The sequence below is a fragment of the Solanum verrucosum genome, unplaced genomic scaffold (genome assembly GCF_900185275.1).
Source record: "Solanum verrucosum unplaced genomic scaffold, falcon-dt-bn FXZP01000117.1, whole genome shotgun sequence".
Lineage (NCBI taxonomy): Eukaryota > Viridiplantae > Streptophyta > Magnoliopsida > Solanales > Solanaceae > Solanum > Solanum verrucosum.
In genome coordinates this window covers 1,449,960-1,463,960 of record NW_026020014.1, presented here as the reverse complement: position 1 = coordinate 1,463,960, position 14,001 = coordinate 1,449,960, and the positions used below count along the sequence as shown (strand labels likewise).

Sequence of the window (14,001 nt, the reverse complement as noted above, 5' to 3'; positions counted from 1 at the left end):
ATCTTACAAGATAGTACAGGCAACGGAACATAATAAATGGTATAAAATAACTGACTCTACGAATACGCAACCATCACCATCTGAAATAAAAATAACTACAGGTATATGATCATAAAGAATTACGTCAAAAAATAATTGCTCTCTCCAAACTTGAAGAATTTTTTTATCTGAGAAGTGATCTTGTCAAATGTTCGCGCGCTGTTGCCAATGCTTGAGTTATTGTCTGAAAATTGTAAACAAATTAGTGTAAGCTGGCAACATCTGATGTGATTCCTTTTTTAAAAGCAAAGCTGGTAAAGAATCATAGAGATGGTGAACATTTCAACTAATTAAGTTGTTTTAATCTTCAAAATCAATTCATCCATTGGATACGTTTACTGTTCGGTTTGGATTCTTCAACTGATTTAATATGCAATAGCTTATTATTACAAAAGGCTATGGTACAGGAAATTCACGCTAACAAGCCAACTAGGGGAACTGAGGCATAGTTGTTGGTCGTAAATCTAACTACTCCCTCTGTCCCAATTTAAGTGTCGTACTTACCTTTTTGGTCTGTCCAAATATAACTTTTCCAATTCCAACATTCTACATGGCAAACTTAAGATCACAAGATTTAAAGGACTATACAAATATTTCATAAACTCCATGCCTAATCAAACTAAGACACTAAAAATTGGGACGGAGGGAGTATAATCTAACAAGTAAAATGAATATCCTATGAAATTACCAAAACAGTTGCTTTTCTTTATAAGCTAAACAAGGCGCAGGAGCATTTTGGGATATCTTAAAACATTGCCTCACTAGAAAATTTTCCTCACCCCTTTTAAGTTTCAGCCTAAGCAACATTACAGATCTGGAAGGGCTTGATTTTTAGACCTTTACAAGGGATAGATGGATTACTCTACGGGTCTATTTTTTAAGCCTGTTATTTTACCTTTTCCTAAAACCCATAAAATTCCGACGGTTATATAAAGTCAAGGAAATATATGAGATTCTACATAAGTACACATACATATACACATGACTAAAGTATGATTCAGCAATGCAAAGAATATGTTGCTTACCTGTTCAGACAAGGGTGCTCCATCATCCATGTTATGACTGGAAACTTTTCCAGCAATAATATTACCATCAGTTTCAAGAACCATCCTGCAAGCATACATTCCAGGCACCAAAAAGTCAAGTAAAAATGTTGATTGTAGAAATTGGAAGTTTGGAACAAGAGAGCTCTATTACAATCAAAATACTGGAGGAATGAACATTTGAATAAAATTTCTTTCAGTGCACTTGCTAGAATACAACTACTAGGGAACCACCGACTTACCCTCCATCCACAATCTCATCAAGGCATAGAAGAATGAGATCTAAGTTCTCAAGTGCCTCTCTCTGTTCAACGTTATTCCTGAAACAATTGCACCTCGAATAAGGCAGAAAATTCGAACAGATCAAAAGATCTCAATCCCAAAATCAAGGAGTAGTTTTAGAGCCTTCACTAAAAATACCTTAGGAGAAGGGTAACTGCATCATAGAAACCCTGAAGAACAGTGGCTAGAACTAATTCATTTTCATCATCACCTCCAGTGACAAAGAAGTGGAGGTCTTGCACAAACTTATAAACAATAATGTTGTTCTCAAACATTGTTATTTCAGCTGCAGATCAGAACTCAAAAAGTAAGCCCAAAAACAACTTAAGCACATTAAAAATCAAACCTTTCGCAGTAGTTAGAAGACAGAGAATAGAAAAACTCAACAAAAAGTAGTTAAGTCACCTTCAGGCTTTCTTTCTTATTCCAGGAAAGTATGTAGTTGCAAAAAGAAAAATAGTATTAGCTCTAAAATGTTGGCCCTATTAGTTGTTGTGGGTCACAAGCATGTAACTTGTTTTGAATTTCACTATATAAGACAGAATACAACGGCATTCCACAAAAACATGCTAAAAATAGTTCAGACATGACAATCAAGGATCATTCAAGCAAGAACAGGTCCCAATACCTTCGGTCCGAGCATTTGTCTTTTGAGTCTTGGTGAAAATAGACTTCTCGAAGGCAACCTTAGCGCTGTTTGTCGGCCAGTCATCAGAGTAGTATTTAACAGCTACACGCTTTCCTTCCGAATCCAAAAGAAGTATGTTCTTCACCACAGGACAAGAATCCTATACAATCAAACAATCACCATTTTGCCATGAGTAAACCATTCACTCACATCAGACAAGTACCAAACTAATCCATTTGTTTCAATTTATTTGTCTTACTTTCTTATTTGGTCTGTTTCAAAAAGTACACATCTTTTTCTTTTGGCAACTCTTCAATTGTAGCTTTCCACAGGACATGTTCAAAAGTCTTCTTATTTTCTTAAACTAACTCCGCGTCAAGTCTAAACGGACAAACAAATTAAAACAAAGGGAGTATCTAACTAAACAGGTACTCCAACACACGATTCCTCAATAACACACGTTTAATTTATAAAATTCAAAGGGCGATTACTAACAACATATGAGCATCTGCACCGTCTGAGATCTAATTTTTTATAAAGTAAAAAAGGCAATAACTAACAAATGATGGTTAACACCAGGGAAATCCAATATTGATTACATCGCAACCATTGATATACTAAAACAAGAAGATTATCGAGATCACTACACAATTAAGCATTGAAAAATCGGATCTAACAAAAAATGCAAACTTTGTTGAAGAATCTAATTAAATCTTGCGCCTAATAAAACATAGAATAGAAGAAGGAGGAAGATTACATACATAATTTAGAAGGAAACCGGCCATTGATGAAAGAGCGATTCACTACCGGAAAATTTCTTGTTGATTGCAGTGAAAGAAGTAGCTATTCGCGTCAGATTTGGAAACTGTGAGGGGCATTAGTATAAATACTTTCGGTCAAGGCTTAAATTGGGCCATTAATGAAATGGACTTTTTGAGAGTTCAACAAAGCCCAGCCCATATGACTCCCATCCTTGTAGCATGGGGAAAGTTCACAAATAGCCACTTATACATACAACTTCAGACTCGCGAGACATATGTATCCTATTAAAGTCTAATTTTAGATAATATGTAGAGAAAAGACATAAAGTGACACCTGAAATTGTTTAGAAATTTTAAAAAGATATCTGAACTATGCGGGCGTCCTACTATCCCACTAAACAATCTTGAACTGATATTATTACATTATTTTTCGCCCACCTTACATTGAGAGTGTGTGCACTCTCTCAAAAAAGAGTGAACAACCTAAAATAATTTTATTATAAATATATTTTCTTATTATTTTACGAACTTTTTTTCCTTATTATTTTTTCTCTTTCTTTCTTCTTTCTTCTTCAAAAATTCATTGTCATCTCCATTGAAGTTTCTCACTTTCAATGTCATCATTTTTACCATAATTTCACCTTCCTTTTTTTTACTACTATTAGTTTTACTCTCTTTAATTTTAAAACTTTATCTAAATATTTTCTTACATTTCGAACAATTTGATAAACCCATTAGATTTCAAGATCATTAGGAGGTATCATATAAATTTTTTTTATCCAATTTCAATCAAGTTCTTTCAATTTTTGGGGAATTTATTGATTCTTTTTAAATTATTATTTCTAATTTTGAAGTTATATGAAAAGGAGTAATTGATAATACCATCAAAATTTTAAATTTTCTTAGAAAAATAATAAATTTTGTTATCAATAATTCAATAAAGTCTAAAAAATGGTATGATTTTTTTTAAAATAAAAAAATCATTGAAATAAAGAATTTGATTGGAGAAGAAGAAGAAAAAGAAAAGAAAAAAAAGGGAGAGGGGTTCAACTTGACGTGGGGGTGGGGTGAGGGTGGGAGGTGAATAAAAAGAAAGAAAATAAAATTAAAATTAAATTAAGTCAACAATTGAGAGAATAAGTAAAAAAATTAAGAGAGAGATAAAGAAAAAACTTAAAATGGTTTTTTTTTTTTTTATATTTTTAATTGAATTAACACGTGTCATGTAATGATTGTGTGTGAACACTTGCTTCTTAAAATCTGGGGATGATCGAAAAATGATATAATAATATCGGTTCATAATTTTTTAGTGGGGTAATAAGACGATAGTAAAGTTAAGGTGTCTTTTTGAAAATTCGGAACAACTTCAATGGTGACTTTATGTCTTTTCTCTAATATGTATGCAAAGAAACTTTGAAACTTTTGTCATTTTGTTTGAGGTTGTAAGATTATTGATTAAAAAAATAAAATTAAAAATATATATGCACGAAATTCAGTAAATTCTCCTAACTATTCTTTTTTTTCTAGACTAAATATCAAACAACGCGATCATATTAGTTATTAAAAATTTAGACAATCCTAACTATTCTTTCTTTCTAGACTAAATATCAACCAACGCGATCATATTAGTTATTAAAAATTTAGACAATCAATTCAGAATTAAAAATTTAGGTAAGCATGATCATAGTGGTGCAAAAGTAAAGAATGATGATTTCCTTCTCAACTGATGTCACAAAAGGAAAAGTATCTAAATCAAAGGCTTGTTTCATTTTGGCCTTTTGCTTGTTGAAGTTGCGCTTAAATTATGTTTGATTTGTTTTGCTTGAAGTTACTTATGGAGAAGGAGCTAAACTTTGTCAATATTGGCTACAAATTAAATATTTGAAAAAAAAAATAACTTAACTAAAAAACGTTTTTGCTGCCGTATGCATTTTTTTCCTTTTATAATATTTTGATTTAATAAACAAAGAAAAGTGCTGCTAATTCATAGTCTGGAAGTTAATAGTGATTCGAATTACAGCATATTGGCCACCTAAAACCATTTAAGCCAACTGTGAAAACATGATTATAATAAAGTGATAATTATTTTCGATATGAAGTCATTTTTTTTAGAAAGTATATCTATTTCTAAAAAACGGAGTGCCAAAACAATGTCAAGTAATGATAGTAAATTTATACCAAGAATTAGAAGATTAAACCATCCATGAAAACTAAACAAATCTTTTGTTTTCTACCCAACTTTCACTAACAACAAAATTCTCTTAATGCCGCTATACATACTCTCATAAGAACTCATACAACATCAAAGTAATCCAATTTTGCCTAAGACTAAATCCAAACGATAAATACCTCTTTTGTTTTACCTATTAACACGACTATAAGGTATAAGCTAGAATTGGAGAACCTTCCCATCGCGGGGATGTTTTACAACGCGTGAACAGATTAGTCCGACTAAGGAGTGTAGAATGCAGGGCCACACTTGCATTTCCATCCTTCAGGCTCATAATTAGTGTACTGAACTCCCACTCGACCTGTGTTGGTCGGTACTTGTATGGCTTCACAAGGCATACATCCATAGCATTTGTGCTCACAGCTTGGAGGACTTGAACCTATCAATTTCATCTCTTCGTTACTCACATTACTATTTTCTTCTACTTCCTTCACTTGTCTTTCTCCTTCTATGCTCATATTTCCCTTAAATTGAAAAAAAGAACTTGTTTAGTACTCCATTTGAATACGCTAAATCGCGAAAAAAGAGAAATCAAAAGGCAAAGGATGTCGAGAATTACCTTATTTGTACTCAATTTGTTGTGTACAGATTGTTGATTTGATGTCAATGGCCTGCAATTAACACATGATAAAGAGAGTGCAATTATGATTAGGATGAAATAGCAGAATTTACACTTCATTTTCTACTTGCACACCAAGTGTTTGTATAAACGAGGCAATGAAAGTCTGAAAGAGAAAGAGACAAAAAAACAGGGGATTTAGAATAATTGGAGATTGATCATTTGGTTCACTTCAAAGGGTGTCCATATCATGATAGCTTTATAAAGAAGGAAGCAAAGGAAAAAGAGGAGGCTCAAAATTGTCAAGCTCCCATTTCCCAAAAAGCAATTCCTCCAAAGCTCCTTGGATTTCTCTAAGCCTCTCTCACTCTGTAAGTTGTATTGGTAAAAACGAAATCTTTACTTCTCAAACAAGTGATACTACTCTTATCCTGCATCTTTCTGGCTAAAAAGCCTACACCTTTACAACTTTTTCTTTCATTTTATTTTTCTTAGTTGTACTAGTCTTGTTTTGACAACTCAATTCACCTTATGCTTTATCTATTTTCTTTCTTTCTTGTTCTCTATGTACACGTTGCTTCAAATCTTGAAATGAAACTGGAAGTACCCTTTTTAGGTTCTGAGAAACACCTGAATACAGCAGCCTATAGAAATTGCACGTTAATTAACAGGGAAAAATTGTGGGTGCCTAGACTGCAGAGCCACCTATTCCCCCTTTTGGTCATATTCTGGAACTGGACAAGAAGGAAAATCTTTCTTTAAATTCTTTTCAGTTTTTAAATTCAAGAAATAAGTACACAGAATCAATGTCTGAGAGATTCAGTACCAAAAAAAAAACTTAATTTATGTTAGTGAACAAAACTTATATATATAGTACATAATAGAATGTATGAGTAGTTAACTACTTTCATGGATAGGGAAGCGTTAGGGGCGCAGCCAAGTAGGACAAAACTTAAACCATTTTGATCTTTTTGTGTGCTTACATTTCCTATTTAATTTGAACTCCGTTATTGAAACTCTGGCTCCGCACCTGCTAGGGAGCAATGTGACCACAATAGTTTTTCTTATTATCCAAAAGGAAGAGCTTGATTTTCTATTGGATCCTGAAAGGGTTTCTGAATTTATCTATCCAAAGAAATGAAGCCTTCATTGACTTTTAGCATTAGGCTAAAGTTGAACTAAGTGAAGTAAGTGCAGCTGATTGCAGCATCACCATTGAATAATGAGTTGCAATAAATAGGGAAGAAAGAATGAGGAGCCAATAATTAAACAAACTTTTTATTTTGGTTCTTTTAACATTTTAGGTAAGAACTGTGAAACCAAACCTGGGAAGCAAGCACATATAAAAGGAAAGCTGATAAGTACCCTTCAATGCACTGTTTTTCATTTTCTTTTGCTTTAGTACTAGCTGATGAGTGGCAGTGAAGTAGCATCTGCAGACAAAGTCAGGTGTTAGCAATGTAGTATATAGCATATGGTTTTGAGATTATAGAAAATACTGTTCATTAAGTTTTTGATAAATTATTTGTTACTATCTGCTTCTTTTTTTATTTTGCCATCTTATTTCCTTGCAACCTTGCGTCGTATTATATCCTACCTACCCTAGACCATACTTGTGGAATTATACTAAATATGTTGTTGTTGTTGTTGTATTTATATATTAACTGAAGTTATAACATAAATACGGGATTTAAGCAAACCTACTTGATTCTACTGAACCCATAAGTAAAGTTGTAGCTCCACCCAGATTTTAGTATGAGTTCTTTAAAAGATTGAAGATAATAGTAAAGCCAAGGTTAGTTAAACAATATCATGTACATTTCAGAGTTCTGGGTTCATTGTGGTACTGTGTTTTTAGTATTATTTATTTTCATTGATGTTCAATCAGTGAATGATTTGATGATACACTGTGGTCTCTGTCATTCAATGACCATGCTTTCTGTGTGTTCAAGATTTTGAACAGTTTGATATATTGGGATTAGAGGGCACCAAAAAGTCCTTCCTTTTCTTCTAACAAGCCAAGAACTTTCCTATCAACTAAATATACTTCATTTACCCAAATATAATATTTTTCTGCTAGAAATAAATAACTTTTTGCTTCTACTTCTCCCCGACAGCAAAAAATTGGCTTCTACTTCTATTTAAAAGCATTTTTAGTGATTACCCAAACACGTAAATAAATGTTTTTCATTCAAAATAAGTGTTTTTGACGTTACAACAACAATGTCAAACATACTTTAACAATAAAATACAATACAACGGGTAGCAACATCCAAACAACGTGTAAAGGGTATTTTGTTGATCCGGTGCTTTTCACAATTAATAATACTTCACATCGCCTTCATTGGTTGTCTCTTTTATATGCAAGTATAATCTCCTTCTTCTTATGAACTCCTCTGGTTATATGTTTTTCTAGGCAAAACAAAACATGTGCTTTCGTTTTCCTGTACTTGTCTGAATGTCTTGTAACATTTGCAACACTTCCTTCATCTCTGGCCTGTTTTGTGGCTTTGCATCCCAACATTTTTTCATTATATCTGATAATGCTGTTGGACAACATTTTGGTATCTCAGGCCTTCGATCCTGAAATTTCCAAAACAACTCGATCGTTAGTACGCCAAATTACTCACATTTAAGTACGTACATATATATAACATGTTGAGTTTTTAACTAACTGATGAATCGATGAAAAAAGGGTAAGTACCTTATAAATTTGATTTGAGATTTTACTACGAGAAATGTGTTCAGGATATGGATCTAAACAAGTGTACATTTCCCACAAGCAAATTCCAAAGCTATAGACATCACACTTGTGATCATACGACACTTCGCTCAAAACCTGGTGAAATACAAAAAGAAAGAGAAAAAATAAATTAGTACTTCAATTAACAAAAGAAGTGTTGAAGTTCTTGTAGGAGCATGAAACTCTTAATAAAAAGTTCGAGAGAAGTGTTGGAAACACTTCTAAACTTGCCGAGAATTTAAGGGTGTATTTCATTCATGTTGCAAGATCGGGGTGTATTTAAGTTTAGTTTGTCAAGTAAAGTGGTGTTTTTAACACTACTAATTAATAATTCACGATGTGTTTTCAATATTTATCTCATAAAAAATATTTGAAAAATGATGTAACGTACCTCAGGAGCCATGTAACCCATAGTCCCAGTTGTTCCAACCATCATAGGAGGATAATCCAAGCCAAGAGAAAAGAATGGACTAGAGATTCCAAAATCAATTATCTTCACTCTTCCAGTTTTGTCAAGAAGTAAATTTTCAGTCTTCACATCTCTATGAGCAATCTTTTCTGAATGAAGGTAACTTAATCTGCAATTTATACGTATTATTATTAGATAAAAAGTTTAACATATGGTTTAATATGTTTATGAATTAGATAATAGATGAAGATGCATGCATACCCTTTAGCAACATCGATTGCAAGTTGGAGAATAGTATCCAAAGGTAACTTCTTCTTCATTGTGTATTTTGAAAGATAGGATGTAAGAGTTCCTCCACCAACATATTCCACAACTATGCAACATCCATTTACTGAACCTTTTTGACATTTCATTTTTATATTTGACATATTATTCTTTTTTATAGCTCCAATAAACTGCACAAAATTAATATATATAAATAATTGCCATCAGCTAATATTCTATTATATATGCTCAATGAGAAAAGAAAGGAGGATATTTCTTTAATTTGGCTTCAACGGACATGCATGGCAAGTCCTCCAACTTTGATTGTGCATAAGTAGGAACTTAAATTTGTTTAAAATTAAACAGATAGACACACAAGTCCTACATCGCATACATAATACACGTAGGATACCACATAGGATACAAAACTTTCATGTAGGACGCTACATAGGATGAATGTGTCTATTTATTTAATTTTATACAAGTTTAAGTGTCTACATGTACACACTCAAAATTAGAAGGCATAGATGCTAGTTGATACCAAGTTAAAAGGCATATTCATGTATTAAGCGTATTTCAAATAAATGCTTCAATAGATGGGAAGTTACTTTGTAAATAAACGAATAATATTATAAGGAAAAAGAGAAAATAATTAAGTAGATATGTACCTTGGCAATATTGGAGTGTTCAAGAGTGCTCCAAATAGAAACTTCTTGCATGAATACCTCTTCCATCAATTCTACTGATGAATTCTTCTTTTCATCTCCCAAATCAAATATTTTAACTGAAATTCATAGAAAGAATGTGTATTAATTAAAAGTCACCAATTTTTTTATTAATGCATACTACCTATGAACACATAATTAGAATCTATCTATATATAAAAGGAGAAGAAAAAATGACACATGTCAACACCACAAATTTTCAGTATTTAAAATAAATTTTAAATAATTAAGAATCAATAATTAAATAAATAAATATAGACACATGTCAATAATTATAATTAGAACGACACATGTCAACACAACAATTTTTTTAATTTTAAAATTTAACTAATTTTAAATAATCAATAATTAATTAAATAAATATAGACACATGTCAATAATCTCTATTATATATATATAAAAAAATTTAAGTTCAGTAAGCAATGTATACACAAATGCACGTTTCATGTTATTAGATGCGGTAATTTTGTTACACATATTAAATACAGTCTTTATTATTGAAATGAAAATTAATTAAAAGTCTATGTAAAATAATGATAAAAAATCAACTAACTACCTACTAACTTCCCAATTCTATCTTAAATTAAAAAACTGCTGGAATTTTTTTTTATTATAAACTAATTTAAATTTTTCAAATTAATTTTTTAGTAATTAAAATTCTCAATTATTAATGGAAAAAAAATCAACTAACTACCGACTAACTTCCCAATTCTATCTTAAATTAAAAACTGCTAGAATTTTTTTTTTATAAACTAATTAAAAAAATTCAAATTAATTTTATAGTAATTAAAATTCTCAATTATTAGGTTTAAAAAATATTATATATATCAAGAGACGAGAATTGCTATCCTATTTTTTAAATCTACCGCCTACAATTTTTCACTCTTCTTTTCTCTTTGTTCTCAAATCTCAATAATGGTGAAGAAATGGCTTGATACATACTCATATTGATCTTCTTAACATGTTAATGGGACAAACTAATATTTCTACAACAACACTTCTTTAAAGGTATAATGTCAATTTTCTCTCTAAATTTACTTTCATATTTTTCTTAATAATGCCACATATGTTATCAATCTTCATTATACTAGAAGAAGAAGAATTTGGGTGATTCCAGGAGTTCTACTCACCCAAATTCAATTTTGTAAAGTCGTACGGATTCCTTAACGAGTTATCTAACCACTCATGTAATCAAAATAATAAATAATCACCCGATTGTTACCAGATTTCTCTACACATCAAGGACTCTGATTTCGTCCAAATGTGGACAAGGTTAGGAAAATCCATATACTACGAAAAAGTTTTTCGACCCCAAATTTTCTCCCATTGACATTTATATAACGACGGGAACAGGTCGTTACAAATGCACTAAGGCCTTAGAAAATAATTGGTTGCCCTTTTTACCCTTTGAATATATATTTCACACTAGTTAAAATTGTAAATTAACAGTTATATATTTTACAATATTTATGATTTTAGATTATGGAAGCTTTCTTTTTCTTTTTTTGCTTATATAAATTTATTGACTGATACGAGACACACATGCAAAGTGTTCACTAAATCAGTTATAATTTAAAGTCGTAGGAAATTAAATTTATCGTTATTTTCTACTTCTAAATTTCTCTAATTACTTCAATTTGAATCAATCAAGTTTAATATTGGCTTTGTAAGATTGTCTTCAGTTTTTTGAGATGTCTTGTTAGATATTTCAAGTTCAAACTAATTGGATTATCAAATAATTAAATATATAAAGTTATAATGGTGTCTTCTTAATTATGAACATCTTTCAAAGCTCAATAACCACTACAATATTGATGATTTAGATATGTTCTCATAATTAAAAGTAATATGAAATATTATACAAGTAAAAATGATACTTTAATTGGTTATTCAATAAGATTAAGTCTTAATTTTATTTTTAAATATTTCTACTACTTCTAGAATAATTTTGATACTTATATATATATATATATATTTGTGATTTCAAAATATTACAAAAACAAAAAATATTATGGTGTCAATTGAAAAAAAAATACTACTTATCAATTGTAAGTAATTATCATATATTTTAGGACCTTATTTAAAAGAATTTTTTAGGTCACCTATTTTATTGGAGTGACTTGGTTTGCCATTTCTTTTAGCTTACTTTTAATAGGGTGAATCAAGATTTATACTCATTAAAATTTTATTATACACATTACTATGTTTATACCTTACCTTGTTGAATTTCCCTACAAAAAAGTTATTACTATCAACTTAAAAATAGATTAAACTCAAATCCGAAATAACAAATTAAACTATGCCTTTAATTGCCAAAAGTTACTCAACTCTACTTGGTCATTTACATTTACCCCTCATTCATACTATATTATATGTATTATAAGAAAATTTGATATACATATTCTATTTTAAATTTACCTTTGAATGAAAAGTAGCAATAGAAAATATACATGAATGAAAATTAGTATTTACATGAAACATGTTTTTCATCTTAAAGGCCATTGTAAGCTGATTCCAAACCTCAAATGACAATAAATTTTCAAAGGATTTAATTCTCAAATATTAAGTAGTAGTTTTTTATGTACAATGAATTGTAATGTGTCCACCATCGCGTATAATATATGGTATAGTAATAGTAATAATTAGTAAATACTTTTATAGATATAATGAGCTTACTTAAATGATTATATATTAGGAAACTATAATCCATTTTCGAGATGGAAGGGGATTAATTAAATAGAAGGTTCTAAGAATGATTATAATGTATTATTTATTCTTTATTTTAAATTGATTTGTAATTTTTCTAATATTTAGTCGTCTAATTAATATCAATAAAATTTAATAAAATTATTAAAATGAGCATCTTATTATTATTTTTTTAAAAATAGTTCAAAATAAAATTTGTGTTTCAACAAAATTTAATGAAAAAATTATTTGTGATTGGGTGACTTTCTAAGCGAAATATAATAGTTGAATGACTTTGTAGGTAAAATATTCACAATTGAGTGACTTTGAGGTTATAAAAGAAAGTTGAGTGAGAAGAATCCTTAGTTGAGTGACTTTATGCGAGAAGAATATTTAGTTGAGTGACTTCGAGTATTAAAAGATGTAGATTTTACACAAATCTCATAGTGTTAAGAGTTAATTACAATCCATAGTTTTTTCAAATTACAAAAATCTCTTAAATTAGGTGGAATCCCGATACATTCCAAAAACGTCCTGATACATATCGCGTCCTGGTTTTGGATACATTCCTCAAAGTCCTGATACATCGCGTCTCGATTTTGAATACATCACTCAGTGTCCCGATACATCGCGTACATCCTGATACATCGTGTAAAGTGATGTATCTAATCGATACATCGCATAAAGTGATATATCCAATCGATACATTGTGTAAAGTGATAGCATTTGACTGATACATCGCGTAAAGTAACATCCCGACACATCACATACGTCCCGATACATCGTAAAGTGATGTATCCGATAGATACATCGCGTAAAGTAATATATCCGACCGATACATCGCATAACGTAGGGATTTTTGTAATTTTTTCAAATGGTAGGGAAATTTAGAGAATATAATAAAATAAGTTGTGTTAAAAGAAAGTTGAATAACTTTCTGTGAAAAAACTATTAGTTGAATGACCATATGATATATTAAATCGGAAAAACTAATAAGATATAGTATTATTTTTTCTGACATTAATTACTTCATCGTCTAAATTTTTCATCTATTATATCAATTACATTTATCAATAAAATCTAGCATCAAGAACTCACTATTTGGTCATTATAATCGGTATGTTCTTAAACCACTTAGACTAAACAAATTCAATTGTTATTCTAAAATACAAAATAAGGAATAAATAATAACAATTAAATGGGCTTAGGCCTTAGGGTACAATAATTGATTTCATAGAGTAATTTCCCTAGATAGTCACCATGTTTGGAAAATTATCTAGTAATATCACTTATGTTTGTTTTAGGACTACAATATCACCCAACTTTATCTATTTTCGTCAAAATATATTTGACACAAAAAAATATTATCTCTCTCCTACTGGAATGCCATGCCACCTTTTTTTTTTATTAATAATTTTTTTTAATTCTTTAAATGTCTGTAGGCTCCTAATACTAAGTAGTTTAGTTGTAGAACTCCTACATTAGGAATTGAAGTGTTTGTGCCCCTGTTGCATGTCTATTTATTTCAAACATTTAACCACCATTATAAATCGAGGTTTATTTTAATACAAAGAAAATAACAATTTAGATAGATAAAGAAAATAATAGATAGTTAAAATATGAAATTCGTGAA

At 30.3% G+C, this 14,001-nt stretch overlaps 3 protein-coding genes across 3 annotated transcripts in view; all 3 read right to left on the bottom strand.

Annotated features, from left to right (window-relative positions):
• The window catches only part of LOC125820771 (protein phosphatase 2C 16-like), a 75,459-nt gene extending 67,966 nt beyond the window's left edge, over positions 1–7,493 (bottom strand). The window contains exon 1 of the mRNA XM_049500204.1: positions 7,489–7,493. The gene's annotated coding sequence lies outside the window, so the exon portion shown is untranslated. The remainder of the gene's footprint in view (positions 1–7,488) is intronic.
• On the bottom strand, positions 49–2,879 carry LOC125820776 (coatomer subunit zeta-1-like). Its single transcript, XM_049500210.1, has 6 exons — positions 2,754–2,879; positions 1,993–2,152; positions 1,503–1,650; positions 1,325–1,402; positions 1,065–1,149; positions 49–223 (listed from the first exon to the last, which is right to left on the bottom strand). Exons 1-6 carry the CDS (start codon positions 2,775–2,777, stop codon positions 164–166), a joined length of 555 nt encoding a protein of 184 aa, XP_049356167.1. The 5' UTR covers positions 2,778–2,879; the 3' UTR covers positions 49–163.
• Positions 7,494–7,954: 461 nt separating the features above from the next.
• On the bottom strand, positions 7,955–9,677 carry LOC125820750 (serine/threonine-protein kinase STY13-like). Its single transcript, XM_049500174.1, has 5 exons — positions 9,627–9,677; positions 8,956–9,149; positions 8,677–8,863; positions 8,247–8,381; positions 7,955–8,125 (listed from the first exon to the last, which is right to left on the bottom strand). Exons 1-5 carry the CDS (start codon positions 9,675–9,677, stop codon positions 7,955–7,957), a joined length of 738 nt encoding a protein of 245 aa, XP_049356131.1.
• Positions 9,678–14,001: the final 4,324 nt, after the last annotated feature.

Coding starts and splice junctions, on each gene's coding strand:
- LOC125820776 (XM_049500210.1), bottom strand. CDS start 2,777: ATGGCCGGTTTCCTTCTAAATTAT. Junction 1,403..1,502: donor GCAGTTACCCTTCTCCTAAG/GTATTTTTAGTG, acceptor CAATTGTTTCAG/GAATAACGTTGAACAGAGAG. Junction 224..1,064: donor GAGCACCCTTGTCTGAACAG/GTAAGCAACATA, acceptor TACAATTTTCAG/ACAATAACTCAAGCATTGGC.
- LOC125820750 (XM_049500174.1), bottom strand. CDS start 9,677: ATGCAAGAAGTTTCTATTTGGAGCACTCTTGAACACTCCAATATTGCC. Junction 8,382..8,676: donor TGGGTTACATGGCTCCTGAG/GTACGTTACATC, acceptor GTATTTCACCAG/GTTTTGAGCGAAGTGTCGTA. Junction 8,126..8,246: donor TCTCAAATCAAATTTATAAG/GTACTTACCCTT, acceptor TGGAAATTTCAG/GATCGAAGGCCTGAGATACC.